The sequence below is a fragment of the Sciurus carolinensis genome, chromosome 14 (assembly GCF_902686445.1).
Source record: "Sciurus carolinensis chromosome 14, mSciCar1.2, whole genome shotgun sequence".
Lineage (NCBI taxonomy): Eukaryota > Metazoa > Chordata > Mammalia > Rodentia > Sciuridae > Sciurus > Sciurus carolinensis.
In genome coordinates, this window is record NC_062226.1 from 24127181 (window position 1) to 24149886 (window position 22706).

At 47.1% G+C, this 22706-nt stretch overlaps 1 protein-coding gene across 8 annotated transcripts in view; it reads left to right on the forward strand.

The window, feature by feature from the left end:
• Epb41l4b (erythrocyte membrane protein band 4.1 like 4B) overlaps positions 1 to 22706 on the forward strand; it is a 131790-nt gene that overhangs the window by 45640 nt on the left and 63444 nt on the right. For all 8 annotated transcript variants that reach the window (XM_047524308.1, XM_047524310.1, XM_047524309.1 and 5 more), the window contains exons 3-14: positions 2310 to 2352; positions 3171 to 3249; positions 5233 to 5277; positions 7089 to 7141; positions 11709 to 11829; positions 13218 to 13305; positions 13467 to 13555; positions 13860 to 13929; positions 14023 to 14192; positions 16466 to 16575; positions 18442 to 18472; positions 21742 to 21775. In XM_047524308.1, the coding sequence (XP_047380264.1) occupies positions 2310 to 2352; positions 3171 to 3249; positions 5233 to 5277; positions 7089 to 7141; positions 11709 to 11829; positions 13218 to 13305; positions 13467 to 13555; positions 13860 to 13929; positions 14023 to 14192; positions 16466 to 16575; positions 18442 to 18472; positions 21742 to 21775 (933 nt within the window). The remainder of the gene's footprint in view (positions 1 to 2309; positions 2353 to 3170; positions 3250 to 5232; positions 5278 to 7088; positions 7142 to 11708; positions 11830 to 13217; positions 13306 to 13466; positions 13556 to 13859; positions 13930 to 14022; positions 14193 to 16465; positions 16576 to 18441; positions 18473 to 21741; positions 21776 to 22706) is intronic.

The following is a 22706-nucleotide window of genomic DNA, read 5'->3' on the forward strand; positions in this document are numbered from 1 at the left end:
CTTGCCATCCTCCTGCCTCAGCCTCCTGAGTCACTGGGATTACATGCCTGTGCCACTGTGCCTGGCAAGTAAATATGCTTATCTCCAGTCTGTCTGTCCTCCTAGAGCAAAGGGTGGGGTTATCAGAGCCTGGTTGAGTGTAGCGATGATATCTAATGCTCATGAGGCAAACACATTATCAAAAACTGCCTGATGGGCAAATGGTACATGCGTATAGAAGTGAGAAAGCAGCCCACCCCCTGCAAATAATCATCTCATTAAATTAAAAGAGAGAGAGAGGGGTAAAAGTAAATGACATTCACAGCCCCCCTATCCAAAAGCAACCCCTATCCTTCTGGACATATCTTGATAGAAAATAATAATTTCACATAAATGGGACCAACCTGATTTTTTTCTGCATCTAACATTGTGCTGTGGATCTCTTGACACATATCAATAAACATAGGCCTACAACAGCTAGAAATAGTATTTTATTACATGGATGAGCCATTTTTTTAATCCATCTTTGTTGATGGACATTTAGGTCATTTCCAATTCAGAGCTATTAACAATGAGATAAAGCGTCCTGTACGTGTGCCTTTGAGATATGCATCCCGCTGCGGTGATCTGCCTCTTTTATTACACGCTTGCCTAGCCGGGAGTGGAGATGACAGAAGCCCACGTTCTGCTGTGCACTGCTCTCGGGCTTACTGTATTATAATTCGTCTGTTATTTGCTTTTGTGTTTCCCCGCCCCCTCCTCCCACACAGTCACAATGGGCTCTGTGGTGAGGGGTAGAGTACCCTGTACTCATTAAGCCCCGCCCTTTCTCATTATTAGAAGGTACAGGGCTTCGACTGCTTCTGAAAGTCTCTGGCTGTCAGCAGAATGGCCGCTGGTTCTGAAGAGCTTGCAAGAAACCTACTCTGGTGGTGTCACTCCAACTGATTTTCTAACATTGATGTTCTGGCGTGCACCAAGTTTGCTTAAAGTGCTGGGTTACATCCCTAGCTTACGTCACTTAAAACAGAATTCATATTTAACATGTATTTATTTCTCCATCTAATAATGGCCTGCCTAGTACCACACCTGTGCCTATCACAGGAAGTACACAAATAATGGGTGCAGGATCCCTGGCCTCCAGGGACTATGTGTACCAAGGGGCTTGCGGCACAGATGGTCCCTGACTTGTGTTGTCTGTCCAGAGTGTGCGAAAGCACTAGGCATGCAGGAGAAACTGAACCTCGGGTTTTGAATGTTGAGCTTTTATGGGGCTAGCAATACTTGATAACAGTAATCTCTCCAGGTCCCGGGCAGTGGCAGCAAGCCTCAGCTCCCAGGCAACCACGCAATCACAAGAGTAAACAACTGATACTCGACAGCGTGCTGCGTTGCTAAGCTATGACGTGCAGGAGGTTGGATTATTAAATGCAATTTCAACCTACAGTGTTTTCAATTTACAATGAATTTATCCAGGCATGGCCCCATCATAAGATGAGGAACATCCGTATAATGTTCCTAAATATAGCTTTCCTTGGGAGACTTCCTTAGAACTATAGTGTCCTCAGCTTTGCCAGTATAGAGACCCCTTTATTTGAGGAAAAGGGTTTTGCAATCCTTAGATAAGACTGAAGTAGGGCTGGGGAGATAGCTCAGTTGGTAGAGCGCTTGCCTCGCATGCACAAGGCCCTGGGTTCAATCCCCAGCCCTGCAAAAAAAAAAAAAAAAAAAGACTGAAGAAGTTCTGATAAAAACTAGAGGAAGTTGAAATTCTGTCATTGGCTCCAGCAAAATTATCTTAAGCAGATTTCTGCTGTCTTTCCATCTGTGGTGTGGGTCGATAACCTGGTAAAAGAAAAGGGACTTGAACTTTAGCTCTCTAATTTGAGAGTTTAGGGTGACAGGCCCCTGAAGTAGGAAGGGGGATTCTCTGCATTGTAGCTTGTACTTTTCTCTAGATTAACGGAGACATGGAATTTTTGGAGAAGATGGTAATGTGAAAAACTCAAGGAAAAGGTGGTCATGACTCCTCGCATTCGAAGGAACTTTACAGATCAGTTAAGTCAGGGGTTTTAAGTGCTTCCAGGTACCTCTTTAAAAGGCTAACAGAAATTGTTCCTCACAGAACAATGCACTTCGGTGCACAAGCACAAAGTTTTCAGTACCACATCAAGCAGTTTGCAGATTCCCACCAAAGAACTCGTGACCTGATCCAGCCGGTGGTTTGGGTGGGTAGAATTGCTGAGGTTTGTAAAGGGGTGGGGTAACTATGAGAGCTTATAACCCTGTCGATGAACTATTCCTAAAGAAAATGTTTTCTTTTCTTTCAGCACTGGCTGGATCATTCTAAACCCATAAAAAAGCAGATGAAAAGTAAGTAAACAGAATTTAACCTAATCATTTATTCCTTTTATTTGTGGGTAAACTCCTTTGCCAAAGTTTTGAGGGTTTTGAGTATTCATTATAGCTGGGATGCCTGTTTTTTCTAAATGAACGATTCTTAGTTTCTTAAAGCTGGCCAAAGATTAGAACTTAAACATTTGAATTTGAGTTTTTAGTGACTGTTTAAAACCCAGCTATGTTCTCATTGGAAATCAGACACCTCTGCCAGTGAGAACTGACTAATGTGCTATTCAGAAACATGACGTTGTACCTGCTAGATTCACTTCCTAATGAGTTACAAAGCAGACTCAGAATGGAGAGTAGGCAGGCTCTTTGGTAGTGGGGTACAGCTCACCCCTTTACAGGTGCAGTACACATTTCTCTATGTCGTTTATGCTTGGGTCATTTAAAGAAACCTTTATTCTCTTAAAAATGTCTTAAGGTATTTCTTTACTCTATTTTTAGATGGCAGAACACTTTCCTTTAACCCACTTTGTACTTTGTAAAAATGTAGGTTGTCAGTTTGGAGCATCTTGGCATCAGAGGTAAAAGTAAAATGCCAGCTCTTAGTAATTCATCAGGAGCCTTAAGGTTTTCTGCCCAAATGAGGTTACCAGCTAAACTATCCTAGGCAACGTGAAAGTCCATTTCGGTTTTCCAGATGGGGATTGAAAAGAATGTACTGGCGATGTGTGCCCCATTGTGCCCTCCCACGTGGGGTGATGAATGTGCTGTAGATTTAACGTGTTTTTCCTTTTGTCCATTCTGTGGGGAAAACATCTTCAACCTTCCACCTTCCAAATGTTTAGTTGGACCTGCTTATGTGTTGCACTTTCGAGTTAAATACTATTCCTCAGAACCGAACAATCTTCGAGAAGAGTTTACAAGGTAAGGACATAATGCAGAGGGTTATGCCCGGTGTAACCCTAGCTTTCTATAGCATTTGTGGATCTTCTAAGTCATGGGTTTGCCTCCCTTTCCATCCACTGTCTGTACTTCTGAGCATGAGTTCTTAGCATTTTTTCCTGGGTTTCTGTATTCTGTTGAAAATCCACAACTTTGCTTCATTTGATGTTTTTCTTTGTTAATTGAAATTAGACTGCTTTTCTTCGTCATGTTTCTGTTTCCTTGGACCATGGGTAAATTGATTTGTTGCTCTATGGAATTTTATTTTACAGAATCCGAAGGCAGGTATTGGGAGAGTGTTTCTCAGTTCAGAATTGCCTTCTTATTTTTAAGGAACTGCAAAATATTCTCTTGATGGTTACAGTGGAAGGCTCCCTCCCTTAAAGCCTGCCGCACTAATTACAGCAGAGTTCGTAGAATCCTTTCGTGTCACCTTTCAGCCCCACTGAGTTCTTATATGATGCGTCTGCCTGTGTGTGTCTGTCTCTTGGACTTCAGGAGCAGTGTAGAAGCCAGGAGAATGTACTTAGCATTGCAAGTGAGGTGTTCCCTGCCTGCTACCCTCTCTCAGTGAAATTCTCTACCAGCCTTCTGCTTTTGATACCCCCAGGGCTTCCTTGTCAGAGTATTTTGTGTGATGGATTGTAGTGGTGACACGTATTCAGTTGGGTGGTCCACAGTGGTGGCCATGAGTATGGGGACGACTTCCTAAGTAGTGCTTTAAGACTGACCATTGTCACCATTGCCCCTGCTGGATGGGCCCACGGAGATTGTGACGTTAGGTTTACCTAGTTCTGGCCACGTCAGTACTGTCTTCCCCTTGACATGAATACAGTTAGTATGCTGAATTTTAGAAGTAAAGTCAATTATGGTCAAGCACCTATTGGGAAACAGGAACATCCTGGAATGTACTAGAATCTTCCATCCCCCGCCCCCATTTGATTTCTGGGTCACCCACCTTCTCCTATGTCCATTCCACAGAAAGTGACAGCCTGTATTGTTTCCAAGTTTCAAACAAATTAAATTACTCCAGTGTTCCTCCTCAGAGCCCTTTATGAAACATGCTGCTTCTCACTGTCACCAAAGCCAGCGGTTTTTAAGCCAGGCTGTGTGAATCAGAAACACCTGGGAAGCTTTTGAACAAATCAGATTCCTGGGGACCACTCTTGCGTGTAGGATTCCTGACTCTGTAGGTATGGAGTAGAGCGTAGGCTGCTTTGGTTTTTACAAAGCGCTGCAAGTGGTACTGATGCCCACATCCTCCTGGTAAAAAAAAAACAAAAAACAAAACCTGCTGAAGCCAGGGCGTTCCTTTTACCTACATAAGCCTCACCTGTGTGATTTGCTGCCTTCCTCCTCATTTTTTGTTCTCCGTGTAACCCGTTGTAGTCCAATTCCAGAGTCTTTCTTGCGTGTGTGTGCCCCCATGTATGCGGTTGAGTGTGTGTTTGTGTGCCTGTTTTGTTTTTTTTTAAAAGACAGTCTGCGGTTAGGCTGCATCAGAGAGAAAAGCTCAGGCTGTTGATCACAGAATGCAGTCAGCTGCAAACTTGTTGTGATTCTGCAATCTGCCAGGTGGATCTGGCCCAGGCCTAATCCAGTAGCTCCCCCTGCCTGTTTTAGTGGACACATTGCATGCCTGTGTGCCCAGTTCCGTGGGCCAGTTTGGCTCGCTTCTTGAGCATCAGAGGAGTTGTGGAGGCCTCCTTAGATGGCTCACTGTTCCTTGTTCCATCCTCCAAGTATCTTACGGACTCCCTACATGCACTGCCTAGCTAGGTTCTGGGATGTCTTCCTGGTGGCCCAAGAGGAGATGCTTCCACCCGAGTTCTCATTTATTTGGACTCCCTTTTGGCAATGCAAAACCCCAGGCTGTGTGCAGGGCAGGGATCTGTGGGGGAAGTTGGGGATTGGAGGCGGCTGGGAAAGGGTTACCCTCTGTTAACTTTTGTATATGTTTGTCAGGTACCTGTTTGTTTTACAACTCAGGCATGACATTCTTTCTGGAAAGTAAGTATGTTTTTGTTCTAACTCTTAACCCAGGATATAGAGCATAATGTATTTTGAAATATTTCACTGTTTTAACTCTTTTACCCTTGTTCCCTTTCCAAAATTCAAAAAAAAAGTGCACCAGGCATTGTAAAGTGAGTTTAATACTTGTATCGCTGTCATTATCATCCTATTTTAAATGATTACTATACGGCTTGAAGCATTTCCAAGAGCATTTAATATCTTAAGTGATGTGTATTTGGGAATAATTCACTCCCTGATCACATCACTGCCCATTCATAATGGCTTTTGTTGTATTTGCAAGCAAGATACGTTATTAGTATGTATACACGTACAAGCATTTGGGCAGTCAAAAACTTTCATTCGTCACCATCCACGTTGAAGTCATGGAAAGAGGTTGTGTTCTGATTTGGATAGAAAGAGGCTTAGACATCTCATCTCATTTCCTTTCCCATCTTAAAAATGGTTTTTAAATACTAGGCTTCTGGCTACGCACAAAGACTGTTGAGCACAAGAAGCATTATTAGTTCCGAAGTGGTTGATTTCGCATGCAATATTGGTTTCTTTTAAAGATAAGATATTTCAACAGTCAGAGCTTTTACAATGTCATTTTTCAGCATAGGTATTAAATATATTCTATTACATGAAAAACTAAGGCTATATTCAGGCTGAGAAGTAATACCTGATGTTACCGACAAGAGTCCATTCTGATTCCGAATGTAAGCCAAAGGAAATTTAAAATGTAATTTTGGAATTTGCAAACTCAATAGACTATGCACTATAAAAATTTCAGTGGAATATCCTCTGTAGAACGAGTCGATTGTACAGTGTATACATTTGCCTTATTCAACCATGCAATACAGACCTTTGGTTAGCGTGCGTGTTTTAAGTGTGTGTGTATTTTTATCTCTCTCTCCATACTGTGCTCCTCATACTAAAGGCCTGTGACTGTAGAAATTGTCTTTAGTTTAGAAAAATATTAATGGCGGCACCCTGCATTCGTACAGTACTTTGCAGTTTACATGCATTTCTGCCTGATTTGCTATACTTCAAAGCAGAACAGGGTTCTAGTCCTGGTTGGATGACCTTGGGCAAGACCCCTGAACACTTACTTCCTCATCTATGAAATGGGAGATGGGGGGACACTGGTCAGACCCAGGTTTTACAAACTTGATGCATTGACCAGCTCAAATAATGTATGTGAAAAGGCTTTGAAAACTATGAAGTGCTATACCAATGTATGTCATTATTATTTTTCTAACTAACTATGAAGTGATAAGTATGAATGAGATCACCAGATTGGCATTAACACCCTTCTGTGGCTGTGCCTCAGTTATCCTGGTTAGAATCTAGCTGAGTGCACCCAGTATTAGTTATGGTGTCCACGTGTTGACTTTTAACACTGCAACCTTGTTTCAGAGATTTAAGACAGCTTGAAAAGATGCATGTACTTTATCAGTATGATAAACTGAAAATAAGTTTTTAAAATAATAAGGCCAAGGAAAGGCTTTTCATTCAGTTTTCCAAACTTCCCCATTCTTGCCAAATTCAGTAAAGTTGCCCACGTGATTGATGAAAAGTAGACCTAGATTGGGTTATTTTGCCAGTTCATGAGAACTGACTTTGGGAACTTTGTAGTATAAGTCAGTTTGCATTCTTTAATACAGAGAGCAAAAATATAAACTAAGAACAAAAATCATTGCTTAGATATCACTGCCTTTTGAAGAATGGTTTTACCAGCATTTTATATAGTTATGAGTATATAGCTTCATATTTAGGATTAATTTCTTTTCTTTTTTTTTTTTTTCAAGATTGAAATGCCCCTATGAAACGGCCGTGGAATTAGCCGCTCTCTGTCTACAAGGTACATTAATCTTTAGTAGTAATCAGCATTTTAATGTTACTACTTCTCATTTTAATAAATGAGTGTCTGTTGTGTGCTAGGCCTGGTGCTCTACTTTGTCCCAGGATATACATGAATATGGCATGATCTGTGTCCCCAAGTAGCTTGCAGTCCAGTGAGGGAGGCAGATGCAGAGGACAGAGCAGTTCCACCAGCAGCAGAGACACCTGGGACACTTGGAAGAGGCAGGGCCACAGGGAAATGTGGAAAGGGCTTGACTCAAGGAACTGAGGCACAAAACAGAAGTGCAAAGAGTGGCCAGGGTTTAGCCCAGTAAGAACATGTACCTAGCATGTGCAGGACCCTGGGATCCATCCCAGCACCACGACAGTTGAACAATATGGCAGAGTGAAATTCAAGACTCCCATTAGGTGGACAGCCTCAGACCCCACTTAAAGAGCATGAACTTCATACCTCGCTGGCTCTATGGGAAGAAGGGGTTGGAGTGGGACTGGGATTGCAGCTGAGGGAGCCGAATAGGGCAGGTAGTTATGAGTACACCCCAAAAGCCAGCCTTGGTAGTACAGGGAGACAGACCTGGTGATTAGACTTAGGTGTTGAGAGAGGAGTCAGAGCTGACTCACAGGCTGCTTCCTAGGGTGGGCGGTGGCAGCAGCGAGTGGTGGAGGAAGAGCGGGGCTCCTGTGGAGGAGACAGCCTGCAAGGGCCTCTGGGCCAAGAGGTGCCGGAAGCAGCAGCAGTAACTCAGGGTCTGAATGTGGCTCCTTCAGAGTTCAGGCCAGAAGCGTTGCAGCAGGTCATCAGCATATGGGCAGGATCTGAATGGCAAGAAGTCTGCCTGCTGGATTGTCAACACGGGCTGTTCCTCCCTGGGATGCATTGGTGGATTGTGGATTAAGATGCATAGGAAGCACTTGCTGAGGTCCCTAGTGCTAATTAAGAGAAGACTGAAGTGTAGCTGCATATATGGGGGATTTCATTAGCACATCAGATAGGCATATGCCGTGGACGCGTTGATCGGTGTGTTCATGGGCTTCTATTGGAGGATGAATTATGAGGTGTTCATTCGTAATTAGTATTTGTGAATACCATAACAAGATTTGGCTTTCCACTTTTGTGTTCTACCAATTTTTAAAAGTTGATCCAAGAAATTTTTTTCAAATTATGAAATTAGTACATGCTTATTAACAGAATATCAGGGCAACAGCACAATAATCAAGCAAGTAGAAAAGGAAGTAAACCCCTGTCCTGCCACCCATAGGCCACCAGAGTTTCTGTCTATGAGTTTTGAGTGGATTTTTAAGACATGTAAGTCTGATCAGTCATGTACACATTTTCTCTATGTTGGTATTTTTAGTACATGTATTTTGCCATGTTTTCACTCAAAGACAGGAAACTCCTGTCACCTGAAACTTCTGTTCCGGAGTCATCTCAAATCCTACTGTCTAATGGGGTTTGACATATGGCAGACGATCACTCAGTGCAGAATGATTTGGAGAAACCCCAGGGACTTTGAAGGGTGCCTCCTGTGTGGTCTGCAGGCACTGGTGGTGGAGGTGATGATAGAGTCATTCATAGCCATCCGAGTCACATACAGCGCTCAGTGCTTCCTATCCCTGTTTCTGTGATGGATCAGGCCCACAGGGACTGCCACGGGGTGGCCATGGCTTAGGGAGTGTGGCAGCAGCCTGTCAGCTCTGGCCAGGGACAGACCTCACCGGCATAGCCTGTGACCTGCGTTCCCTTGAGGGCTGAGCTGTGCCATCAGGCGCAGCAGCCCAGCAGGAGGTGTCAGGGTGTCGTTAGTGAAATGAAAGCACCAGGGGCCGCCCGTCAGGAGAGGTTTTCTCCTAAGGCCATTGGCACAATGTTGCAGGTTGTATATTGTCCTCAGTGATTACAGGCCTGGGCACACACACCAGCACCACACCCCACCCTGTGTGACAGAGGCAGCAAGACAGTCCGAGACCAGCTCCAGCTGCCTTGTCCCAAGCAGAGACCGGCGGAAGATTAGCTGCCCATGAGCCTTTCTTGGAAAGATCACCCACTGGAGGGGGAGCCATAACGTTAGTATAATTTAAGAAGCAATCGTTCTGTCAAGTTCAAGTAAAAAGACTTAGAAGACGTGGACACACACGGGGAAGCTCTTGTCACATCCGTCCCCGTGCCCTCCCCACCCCGTCTCCTGGTAAATGCCTGATACAGCCGAGCAGTTTGCCCTGGGCTCTGATCACTAGAGCAGCTCTGTGGGTCTGAGTCAAATGAAGGGTGTGTTTCCTCCCCTGCGTGAGCCTTGAAGGCGTGTCTTGCCACTGCTGTCCTTGAGTCAGAAGTCACTTCCGAGTTGTGATAGGGTGGCCCTATATGGAGACTTGTGCTCCTTGGGGAATAAATTTGTGGTAGAATTGAAAATTAATCCAAGTAAAGGGGAAAAAATGAATGGAGGAAGATGAATTGGACAGTCAGTCATTTGTTGTACGCCTGTAGTCTCTTGTTTTGTCCTTATTGGGACGATTCCCATTTTACAGATAAGGCATCAAAGACCCAGAGTGGTTAAGTGACTTGCCCAAGGTCACACAGCTAGTACATGGTGGAGTTGGGATTCCAGCTCTCCTATGTCTGGGTTGTGCCCATTACCCTCCACCTTTCTTGGAGCTGGAGCCTCGCTGCAGAGGCTGTAGCCCAGTGAGGTGTCAAGTTCTTCTACCAGCTTATTGGAAGGCAGGCATGCTACCTCAAAATGGTACCAAGCAGCGCTCAGGCCTCCTGTAGTGCAGGGAAGGTGAGGTTGGATGCTGGCCCCCACGCCCAGTCTGTGCCCCCCAGGAAGACCTTATCATCGCCTGGCTTCTCCCTCTGGCGCTCAATGATGTCACCGGCACAGTTAGTCCTGTCCTGTCTGCAGTACCACTCGAAGCAGTGACCCATAGGCGCCACATAGGTTCATGTCATGGGAGTCTTTCCAGACCACACAGCCCCTCTGGATTCCCAGGTACTTGGTTGCACAACTGCCTCTTAGAGGTCGGTGGTGGCCTTCAGCAGAGGAAAACCAACTCCACCCTTTTTGGGCAAATAGTGTTTCCAGAGCAGTCCTCCTCTGTGCCTTTGCCCAGGGTACCAAGTGCCGCACACCCTGACCAAGTCTGCCCTGGGTCACGTGCAGGTGAGGGGCTGCAGGGGGGCCTTTAGCAGGCCCCGGTCTGTGCCTCATCTTATACAGGCCCCTCGCTGTCCATCTGAGTCTGGTATCACTGCTTCCTCTGTGTCGACAAGGACTGTTTTCTCTACTCTGCAAGCCAGCTGGAGTCCCTCCCAGGAAGATAGAATGTGGGAGCAGGATCTCAGAAGCCCATGCTGGCTGGGCATGGCCTAGTGGGGTGGTGGAAAGGGTTGCTGGGTACATAGTGAGTTGCTGTCCCTGGACTGTTGGGGCACCTAGGCCTGCTTTGGTCTGTTGGTGAAGTTGGTGTGTGAAGCAGAGGTTCTCCAGGAACACTTTCCAGGTCAGCTACATCAGCATCACCTGGGAAATGCAAATTCTGGGCCTCCTTCCAGACCTGGAGAAACTCTGGGTGTGGAGCCAGGGACGTGTGTTTCAATGAGCCCACCAGGTGATTCTGATGCACCTTCAAGTTCAAAACTCACTGTTGGAAATCAGTTTATGATTTCCAAGGAAGGTGTTCAACTGTCCCCTGGGTGTCTTGGGACAAGGCAGGCTTTACTTGAGTCTTGGGGGCGGGGCCTGGGAGTGTGCATTTCACACAAACTCGCTGGTGACGTGTGTGCTGCTGGTCTGTGAACCATACTGTATAGCCTGGAATTGGAGGAAACTGAAGGAGTCCTTTTTATTCTGGGGTCTGCAGAGGTTGGGTGGGGAGAGTGGATCTTCTTATTCTTGCCTGGAGGGGCAGAGCCACCTGTGTCCCTGGGGCCTCCATCCTGTGGGTGACTTGGCAAGAGCAGGGACTGTGCAGCGCGCTTTGGGCTTTCTGCGGGGGTCTCTCCTGTCGCTGCTTCTCTTCTCTGCACAGCTGCCTCCCTCCCGGGTTCTGCCTGCTTGGCTGCAGTTGCTCCGGCAGCCCTCTCGCCGCCTCTCCCTCCTTGTTTTTCTCTCAGATTCTGCATGCACCGAATTCCCCGCCCATCCTCTCTGGCACTGCAGACCCTGAAGTGCTCTCACCTGCCCTTAACAAGCGCCTCGTGCTGTGGATATTGCTGGGCAGATCCTCATTCCCTGCCATTGGCTTTTATTGCAATTGTGGGGCCCACCACTTCTCAGGAAAAATGCAATCAGGGCCTCCCTGGATGGGAGAAATAGTCGGGAAGAAGACAGTAATAACCAAGGTGATGGCGTATCGCCCGACGGGGAGGGCATCAGAATGATTCTTGGGGGTTTTGAGTGAACGTAGGACTAGCAAATGAGAGTTCCATCCCCCTGGAAGGAAAGAGCTATGCCTCAGGGGGTACCTGTGCCGTATAGTCATGCAGAATGCCTTTAGACTTAGCTGCAGCGATAACTGAAAGTATTCAATGTCTCCTGTTTTCCTCCCTTTTATGAAACTTGCAGCCGAGCTTGGGGAGTGTGAGCTTCCGGAACACACGCCAGAGCTTGTGTCTGAATTTCGGTTCATTCCAAATCAGACAGAAGCCATGGAATTTGATATCTTCCAGAGATGGAAAGAGTGCAGGTACCTTGACGCCCCCTTGTAGCATTCCGATCTGTTTACTCATCGTGTGTGTGTGTGTGTGTGTGTGTGTGTGTGTGTGTTTTGTCTTCTCCACTGTAGAATTGCTTCGTTGACGGCTGTACGACAGCAGCTTCAGCTCATGACTTCTGTGCTGTGCTTCCTATGTCCCCAGTGGCTTGCAAGTCATCTCTCTTCTGAGAGATATGCAGCAAGAACCAAGCTGTAGTCCCTTTCTCCCTCTGAACAGAGCTTTGCTTAGTGTACCCGGCAAGATGGCACTGCCCCAAACCACTCTCACACACCTGGGTCTCTGGTGACCCTGACCTGAACCTTCTAGAGTAAACCTTTGAGAAATACAAGCATCCCTAATCTGAAAGTCCAAAATATGAAACTTTTTGAGCACCAGCATGACACATTGGAAAATTCCACGCTGACTTCTTGGGACAGTGGGTCACAATCAAAATACAGGCATAATAAAAACAGTGTATAAATTATACACAGTTATAAACAGTGTATAAAACCCTCAGGCTATGTGCATAGTGTGTATAGGAGACGTAAATGAATTTTATGTCTAGACTTGGGTCCCATCCCAAGGTCTCTCATCGTCCTCAGGTATCCCAGAATCTGCACATACCTGAAATCAGAAACACTTCTGACCTCAAGTGCCCAGCCTTGTAGCCCTGCCATTCAGGAGTCCCCGCAGCTGAGACCATGTGCTATGCTGCGTTGTATTTCAGGAGACATGGTCTCATACCTAAAGCCAGCCATGTCATTTATCTCTGGTTCCTCCCCTGATGCAACACGGTTGAACCTCACTCACTCACTCACTTTCCTGGGATCCCCCTTCCCCTGCACCAGCCCCACTTCCCCACACACCACCCTGCTGCTCTCAGACCTGGAACTTAGCCTGGCCTCCTGTAGCCCCTCAGTCCTTCCGAAAAGCCTGATAACTTTTTTTATTGATTTGTTAATGGAAGGTGACATGCGTGCACTCTCATTGTATCATTGAAACAATATGGAACTGTGTGACTCTGGTGTCCTCCCACCACTCACCCCATCACACACAGGCGCAGCTCCCGCCCTGCAGGAAGCCTTGGTGGCAGCCTTGTTGTGTGTCCTTCCCACCCTTTCCTTTGTGTTTCAATATCCGAATCTACACCCCCACCAAAAAAAATGTGGTCTTGTTTTCTTAAGTGACCCTATTATAAGCACTGTCCTGTGATCTTTCTATTCAGTAACAGTATGTTCTTGGAGATCTTTTCGGTCAGTAGAAGCTGCTGCCCCCCGTTGCTGTCGTTGCTGCGTAACCTTGCCCAGTGTGGAGTGCCCTCAGAGCCCCGCGGGTGTACGAGTCCCGGTTTACATGTGTTTCCGTTGGTTTTTCTAAGGGGAAAGAGCCCTGCCCAGGCGGAACTCTCCTATCTGAATAAAGCGAAGTGGCTGGAAATGTATGGGGTAGACATGCACATTGTCAGGGTAAGGACTGCCCACGCTCAAGTCATTTGCTTTTGCTATTATTGAAAAGTCTGTAAACGGCGTGCCAACAAAGTAACTTGTGGTGAGGGAACTGTTTTTGCATTCTGCTCTGTGACGACCTGTTAGAACCCTCTACCGATTGTCACTTCGTTTGTTTGTAGGGAAGAGATGGCTGTGAATATTCTCTTGGACTGACCCCGACAGGCATATTAATCTTTGAAGGAGCTAACAAAATAGGCTTATTCTTTTGGTAATTTAGTTTTGTCTAATATTAAAATGTCTTTTCCTATTTTGTGGTGGAGTCTATGTGATGGATGATTATTGAGGGATATGCAACACCCAGATTTATTTTAAAATCACACCAGCCTTTTCTCATTGTGGGTGTGTGGCAATTTACCCTGAAACCTCTGGATAAAAATCACATTTAAATGAATGAATGATTTTTTTTCTTAGCCAATCTAAGCTTTAAAAGTAGAAAGGAAACTGCTGTTTGATGTGTAGATAGATCATTTTACTGCAGACTGTGCTTTTTAAAATGCTTTCTCTCTGACCAGGCCTAAAATTACCAAAATGGATTTTAAAAAGAGCAAACTGACACTGGTGGTGGTGGAGGATGACGACCAGGTAGGCCTTGCACCCCCGTCGGCCTTCCTTGCTGTGAACCGCCCTGCTTTGATGTGACAGATGCCCCACCGGACCCTGTGCTTGCTCTCTCAGGGCCGTGAGCAAGAGCACACCTTCGTGTTCCGGTTGGACAGTGCCCGGACCTGCAAGCACCTGTGGAAGTGTGCCGTGGAGCACCACGCCTTCTTCCGCCTGCGCACGCCGGGAAACAGCAAGTCCACCAGATCCGACTTCATCCGACTGGGCTCCCGCTTCAGATTCAGGTGGGGCCGCCTTGGGACACGGGTGATGCGTTTGAAAGGAAGGCAGCCGCTTCTCTTTGTGAACCCAGCGCTTTGGACCACGGGGCCCAGCCCCACTTCCTTCTTAAGCTCTGACCTTCCGGCCAGCCACTTAAGCTCTTTTGGCCTCATTGATAAAATGGAACTAAAGCTGGTTGACAATACCTTATCCAAAATGCTTGGGACCAGAAATGTTAAATTTTTTTGGAGCTTTTCGGATTTTGGAATATTCACATATTCGATTTTGCAAGTATTTGAGTCTTAGCACCCAAAAGTTTGGGAATTTGGGAGCATTCTTGACTTTGGATTTTTTAAATTTTTTTTTAGTTGTAGACGGACACAATATCTTTATTTATTTATTTGTTTTTATGTGGTGCTGAGGATCAAATCCAGTGCGTCACATGTGGTAGGCAAATGCTCTACCACTGAGCCACAACCCCAGCCCCTAGACTTTGGATTTTTGAATTAGGGATGTTCAACCTATAGTGACAAAATTGTCCATAGCTGGCCTGCAACTGGAGTTATGCTGTCCAGTACAGTAGCCACTAGCTACATGGAGCTATTTCAATTAATGGATAGTTAATAAACTTTAAAATGTAGTGCCTCAGTCTTACCAGCCACATGTTAAGTATTTGGTAGTCTCTTGACAGTAGTGGCTACTTACTGGGCAGGGCCAACCGGGCATAGCATCATTGTGGAAACTTCTTCTGGACAGCACTCTGCTAGAACTCTTTATGTATCCACCTTAATCTTGAAGCAGCCTTAATATTGAGGTAGATTGACTATCCCCAGTTTTTAGACAAGAAAACCAGGGCTCAAAGTCTCCCACAGTCATGGTAGTGCAGAGACTCACAACCTGACAATCTGTCTCTTGTCTATCTAACCCCCGGTGGTAGTCTTCCTTTCCCATGCCAATGTCAAGAAATTTGGTTTTGATTAAGAATGAGAGCAGATGTCTGTGTGTGTGTATCTCTGTCTCCCCTTGGAAGTCTCAGTAGATATTTGAATCTGTGAAGAGCCTGAAGAAATAGAGAGCTTATTGTGATACATTTTTACCTTTGATTCTAAGACCATGTCTTTCTCTAAGTGCATGGAAACTCCCTGGGTGTTTGTTAGAAATGAGAATGACCAGAGACCCTGTAATCAGAGCCTGTGAGCAGGCGCATCTCTGTGTGAGGTCCTGGAATGTGCATTTTAAATGGGCTCCCGGGTTGACTTTTGAGATGCATGTGTAGGTCTGAGAACCTCAGTTACGAGATATAAAACTACACATGGTTTCATAACCTCTGCCCACACCTGGCATGTCCCTAAACTCTGTTTAAAAATGCCAAAAGATTTGCTCATTTCAGATTTATCTACTGTGCAAGGAAATGGCTGTGCACTTCTGTTTAAAGAATTATTTTGTTTGAATGTATTTTTAAATGCTCCAAGGGGGGGAAAAAAATGAAAAAGACCAAGTCCTTTTGAGAAAGAATCGAATCACAGAGCTCTCGGAGGATGGAAATGTCAGAGCGGCTGGCAGAGCGGCTCCGTGGTCTGCTGGGGTGGCGGCGCGGAGGGCCGTGGGGAGTGGGGGTGCTTGCCAAGGCAGGCCTGTTCCCTCCTGGGAGGACACTCCCCCAGGATGGGGCCTGTACCTAGTGTCCTCTGGGTTTCAAGGAGAACTGTAGTCGGAAGGGAAGCTTTGAGATGAGGCTGCCCCTTGGAGACACACGGAGCCTGTGGCATTCGTCTCCTTCCATCTGATAAATCATAAACCAGGAGTCGCTGGATTGATGGCAGATGAGCAGAGAACAGCTATCCCTCCTGGAAGCTGCAGCAGAGCCCTGGTGAGATAAATACTGTTTCCCTGGGCATAGCAAGAAGCAGCCAGGGCTTAGCAAAGGGGTCATTGGTACCAGCTTTCTAAAAGATGAGTTAAATGTCTCACACAGTGTGTTCCACTGAAAGGCTATTTTGTGTGCTAATCAACGTTCTCTTAGCCAGTGTTCCAGGTACTCAGACCTGCTTGGTTTGTGCAGCCAAGTGGCTGGTACTTAAATTGCAGGTTTTGTCCCTTAGTAAAAATACCTTCCTCTGTCACATAGCCTAGTTTTGGCAAATATGATTTTGTTTCCACATTCAAAGCTTAAACTTAGTGTGTCTTTACCAGGAACGTACACTGGTGCTCTTGAACATACAAACTCACTTCCGAATATGTAGGAAGTGCTGAGATTCTGATAATGGTAACGCGTAAACACATGTTCACTTCCCAGTGGGCGGACGGAGTATCAGGCCACGCACGGCGCCAGGTTACGAAGAACCAGCACCTTCGAGAGGAAGCCGAGTAAACGCTACCCGTCCCGGAGACATTCCACCTTCAAAGGTTCTGCAGTTTTCATTCTGCCTTGGCATTTTATAGCACAGCTTAGTGGGTCAAGCTCTGAGGGGCTGGCTCCAGCAGCCTGAGAGGGAACTTGCTGCCGTCCTGCTTCATCATCTGAAACTTTTGAAAGTGATCCTGGGGTGTTCTCTTGGTGGGGGTCAGGGCTTCTGCTGTCCTGCAGTCTTTAGTCACCCCTTTGCATGTCACCTCCTGCTCTCCCCCAGGACAATTATTCTCTTTCATGTGCCTCTCTGCTTCTTTTAGAACTGGGACCTCAGTGGTATGATAGGTGAACACCTGTCTTGCTTATAAAAGGTGCTGGGTCTCTTCTCTCCACCATCTTGCCATTTCTGGTGGGGACCTCAGGCTCCTGTTAACTAGAATCTGACCACATGGAGTAGATGCAGAACTTGGAGAGACTTGGCTCAGGGGCCTGCAGTCAGTCCAGGCCCACCTTCTCCTTGAAGGTAGCCAGGTCCTGGGATGTTACCCCTTCCCCTCCCCAAACCCCCCCACCCTGAATCTTGTCTGTCCTTTACCTCTGTGGCCCACCCTGTGAGACCTGGAACCAGGAAGTGCTAGGTCAGTGGATGAGCCAGCCGGCTCCTTCCGTTTGAGCCCAGCCTTCACTGCCTGTCTCAGCTCCTCCCTCAGGGACACGCAGCTTAGCTCTCAGTGGAGGCTCTTTTGCAGCAGGGCCGAGAGCACCGAGCACCCCTCCTCTCTGACCTTTACCCTTTGTGGCCTCTGTACATTTTTCTTCACAGCTCAGGACTTAGTGTGCCTCCAGGGAAACCAGCTTCCCCACTTGCTCCTTCTAGAATCTTTAACTTTCATTACCCCACCTCCCCTCCGTCTCCTTCCTTTATGAACAAACTAACAATGCAGTAATCATGGCAGCCAGAACGTCTTAGTCATTCTCAGCTCTTTTAGTGGAAGAAAAATGCCCAACGCCCAGAAAACATGGCCTCGCTTTCTAGAAAGGCCGGAGAATGGGAGCATGTCCAGAGAAGGGATATGAGTCGATGAGTGATTGTAGCAACTGGGGAGTGTCCGGGGTGGGGGAGGGAGAACTCGCTGCTCCAGGGGCTATTGTCTGCTTGAGTAGGATCATGCCTGCACGTGTGGGCCATTGGGTCATAGTTACCCAAAGCAGCCCAGTGTAGGGAAGAATTTTCCAAAGATAAAAATTACTAATTTGAGACAGTAGTAAGGTCCCTGTCCCTCTGCGTGTGCATAAAAGGAACAGGCCCTGAGCCCTGTGTCTTGACCCCACCAGATGGCCTGGAGTTCTTCCAGAACCCTACTCCTGTGATTCCCTCCCACTCTTCTTCCTGGTCTCCAGTTCCTTTTCTTCCCTTTTATTTTACAGACTTCTTTTTTCTAGCCAGAATTCCAGCATCTTCTTTGTAAAGCTTTTAATGATTTTTTCCCTGCCACGTCCTTCTTAAAATGGGGAGGAAAAAAAATGAAGTGTACATGAATAAGTTCCAACTCAGACTCTGGGCCCCTGCCATGCAGACTCTGCCCCCACCCCAGTCAGAAGTCTGCCTTGGTTCCCTCAAGCTTCCCTTTATTTCTGTGCTTCTGGTCTATGTCTCAGCCGTGAGCTCCTGGATTGTCTGGTGTCCACCTTGCAGCTTGCCCAGCCCCAGGAGGCTGCTCAGGGAGGGGCTGCTGTAGGCACTGAAGGGAGGGGCAGAGTGCATTGGAGCGGGGGTGGCTCACACCCTTGGGGAAGGCAAAGTAGCCACAGTGCTTGTGACCTGGACTGGGCTGGGACCAGTCTGTGACCAGCCTCTGTCTTTGCCTGGTGAAGTTGTAAAGCTCACTAAGATGTCCTAACTTTTAGTTTTTCTTTTCCAGCAAGCAACCCAGTGATCGCTGCTCAGCTCTGGTAAGTCAGCTCCCCGCCTCGAGCACAGCTCTGCTCCCTGATTACTGTGTTTATTCGCAATACCGACTTTCCCCTTAATACAACAATTAAGTCTGAGTGAGTCACCTGATACTTTTTTCCCCCCTTTTCTGCTGCCTGGCTATATCATCCTCCCGGTTTTCAATAAGTACACAATGGAATGTTCCAAGGCAGTTTTGTTTTTCTGGGAAACAGATGCTCAGTTTGAGAAATGTTGTGCCTTGTCTGTTACAATAGTGGACGAGAAAGGTGCTAGGCACGTGTGGAGCACACTGTGCTGGTAGTGTGGCAGCCGGTGATGGGGAAGGAAGGCCGTGCTTCCGACAGGCGCCGGGTCTTCTCAGTGACCTGCAGGTGTCAGTCATACATGGCAGAAGACATTAACACCTTCACTGCAATTCCTGCAGGAAAGAAACTTAGCACAAGACTGAAAATCTCCAGCACAGGAATCAGGAAACTTTCTGTAAAGGACAGATAGAAAGTGCTTTCCATTCCACCGGCTGTGTGCTGGCTCTTTACAACCATCTGGCTCTGTACTCGGGCAGCTATGACAGTGTGTGAATGACCAGACATGGCTGTGTTCTAATAAAATGTTATTAACAAATACTGGGCCAGATTCGGCCATGGACTGAATTCAGCCAGTTTGAACCCCCTTCCCTAGCAGAGATGTTCTTGATCTTTCTTGTACATTAGAATTATCGGGTGAGCTCAGAAAGGCACGCCTTGACCAGGCCATGTGGTGGGCCAAGTGACTTACATGGTTTTCAGCGCTCCCCGCGTGAGTCTAGTGTGCAGCTCAGGTGAGAGCCGCTGACCTACCTGGCATATATATCTGTCTCTTCCTCTTGAAACAACGGTATTTCTTGTGTGAGTTTGGACTTGTGGGGACAGATGTCATGTGAGAGAACCAATTTCAGATTGCTGACTCTTGCTCTGGACTCCAGGCACAGGTGGGTAGTCCAGTTTAGTTAGCCTGCCAGTCATGGGTCTCCAGGCTGCTGGGAAGAGTGGCGTTTGAGACGGGCACGGCTTCACTTGCAGTGTATTCTCAGCTAGGCCAGTGAGCAGATGTGGCATGTGGTGGGGCAGGTTGCTGCTGCCCTGGTTAGTGGCCAGAGCCCTGCCAAGGCCTCAGGAGCCCTCTCTCCCAGCACAGCTTCATGCTCTGGGGCCTTGGCTTCCCCTTTCTGGTTCTCCTTTTTCTCATTTGCAATCAAGGAGGTCGGGCTCCATCAGCATTTTCCCAGCTTTTTTAGACTGGGCACCACCCCCATGCACACACTCCAGAAAAAGCCCAACATAGAAGGCCAGTGAACAGAACAGACAAACACCGAGCTGCTCTGGAGCAAGCTCAGTGGGAGAGGGGAGCAGGCCCTGCTGCTCATCTGCCTCCTCCCCCCAGGTGGCTTCAGGGTACCTTCAAGGAGCCCAGGGTTCTGGAGAACAGAACCAACCCCTGGGATCACACAGCTGGGAGCTGTGCCCTGGTTCCAGCCACGCTTGCAGTGCTGTTCTGCTGGGGCTCACGCGTTCAGCCTCTTGCCTCTGGGTTTTATTCTCAGTATCTAATGAAGGGGCTCGAGGGTCCTGTCGAACCCTGTGCATTGCCCCGGCTGCCTGCGGTAGAAGGAGATGGCAGCACTCTTGCATGGGTTAGCGTGCTCTGCAGGTGTGCCTATTTCTAGAGTCTTTCTGGCAGGTAGTATGCTAAAAAACACTTGCACCTTTCTTAGCCTGTCTGGTGTCTCACTCTTAATTCTCAGGGGCTTGTGATTGTAGCAGTTCTTTGCTCTCTTAGAAGGTGATTGTTTGTTTGTATTTCCCTAATAAAATGACATTTTCCTCTTAGTGTCTAGTGGAGATTATATATTGGGAATGAAAACAGACTAAAAAAAAAAAAAATACTCCCAAGGCGGGGAAAAATAAAGCCCCAGTAAATATACCCTTTAGGAACAAATGAGCTAATAACCGCTGTTCACAGCTGTTCAGTTGCTCTTCGCAGCCGGTGAGATCCTGGGGTGAGAGGGATTGCTACGGGAGCCATGTATGAAATTGTGCCCTGGGCTGCAGAGGTGCTACCAGGAAAACAGCCCCTCACAGACCACTTAGCCTGCCCGATGAAGCCCAGCCCGCGGCAATCCGGCCCAGAGCCAGTTAAACCCCAGGCAAGACTCATAGGCAGGACACTTTCCCTGTCACTGTTGCAGAAGCAATAAACTTGATTTCAAGCACACCGCCCTAGCAACAGCAATTATCCAATGAGTGCCATGTTGGTGGGTTTCTGGCAGACATCGAACTTGCATTTTAAATACGTTGCATCTTACACCAACCTCTTCTCTGTGTGTGTGTGTGTGTGTGTGTGTGTGTGTGTGTGTGTGTGTATGTGTTTGGGGAGAGGCTCGCAGGGTAATTCTATTAAAAATGCCGTCAAAATAAGATGCGTGAGGAGCTCTGAACTCTTCCTTCGTCCTCTGAGAGAAGACGGACTTTGGGACTGAGCAGCTGTTCAGTCCAGCCCTGGTTCTGCCATTGACTCGCCAGGCGACCCTGAGCAGGTTTCCTGACTCTCTTTAGGCAGCTGTTCCTTTATCTGTGAAATGAGGTGGATGGAAGCAGTCGACCTCACCGCCCTGTTGTGTTGTGGATTAAACAATAACAGATGCCACGTTCCCAGCACAGCCTGTGTGGAGTGAGCGTTCCATGGTGGTGCCCAGAGCAGCAGCAGCTTAGTGAAGAACGAGGGAGCCACGTGTGGCTGCCACCAGAGTGCCATCCACCAATGGTGGTAGATGTCCAGCAATGGCTGGCCACGGTGCCTCCTGCTGGAAGAAGCTCAGTACAGCACCGTCGCTTCCTGGGACCCCCCCCCCCCCCCCCCCCCCCCCCCCCCCCCCCCCCCCCCCGCCAGAGAGGTCAGGGCAGCCTGTAGTGGGAACTGAAGTTACTTGGTTTGCAAAACTGGAAGGACCTCCTTTCTGGGACCAAAATACGATATCACAGCTGCATTTTGGAATATTACCTGTTAGCAATATTTAGGTGATTTTGGAATGTTACCTAAAGTGCCGGATGAAGATTGCTATCTGTGGTTTGCCTGGTTATATGTTCATTTAAGCATCCAATAACCAAAAAGAAATTCTGTGTGAGCATTCAGAATGGAGCAGGGAGCACACAGGAGGGGTTTCTGATTAAATAGGTCTGCAGTAATGCCACTTCACGTCCCCTAAAGTTACAATGTTTCTTTTTCTTTTTAGCTCCAAAACAAATCCTGAAGTCCATAATTACCAGGTGAGATCCTACTTTTTAAAGATCTTTCTAAATTTGCCATACTTACCAGTCATTATGTATATCATCAGATTTTGAAGAAGTAATATGTCCATTTGTTTGTTTTGTTTTGTTTTGAGAAAACAATAAGAGAAACCTTCCCTTCAGGCCTCTGATTCTTCCTGGTCATCTGAACTGCCTGTTTTTCTGAACCTTGGCAACTGGCAAACATCAGGGACATCTTAAGTTTCTGGGTGGTCAAATGCAACCTCGTGGTGACATTCAAATAAGACAGCCTTTTGTTGAAGCGTGTCCTAGGCCTGGGAACACGAGTCCCTTGAGATGTGCCTCTAGAAGAGGATGCTTTGGTCAAATGTTTGGGAACTGTTGCTTCCTTCCTTTACCTTCATGGATCTTAAATGTCCATTGGGATGTAACAGTATTAAAAATCCTGCAAGAAAGGCACATTTTATTTTACATATCTTTAGAATCCGTTGTTTTGCCAAATCATCTGTGTATTGATCCCCCCGAACCCCATAAAGAAAAAACCCAAAACAAAAAAAACCCTAGCCTTCTCTTCCTTTTTTTTTTTTTAATGGCAAACCCATTAATATCAGTGGAAAAGTGGTTTCTTGAACCTGCTTTGTAAAGCGCTGTTCTAGGCCTCTCGTCTACAGAAGTACAAGTGTGTTCCACAGTTGATGTTCTACTCTTCCCTGGGACGGCCAGCCAGAGCCCATGTGCCTGCCTGCCTGTCCACCCACTAAACGAAAGCCCTTGGTGGCACGAGAAACATGGTCCGCAGTGCAGCCTCCTCCTCGGCCAGGTGGACGGCCCTCCCTGGCCCTGCGCAGCCTTCTGTGACCTGGCTCCAACGTCTCTGCATTTTCTTTCTCACTACTCCTCATCACACCCCAAGTGTTCCACCCAGGGAATTACATGACTGTCACCCCTA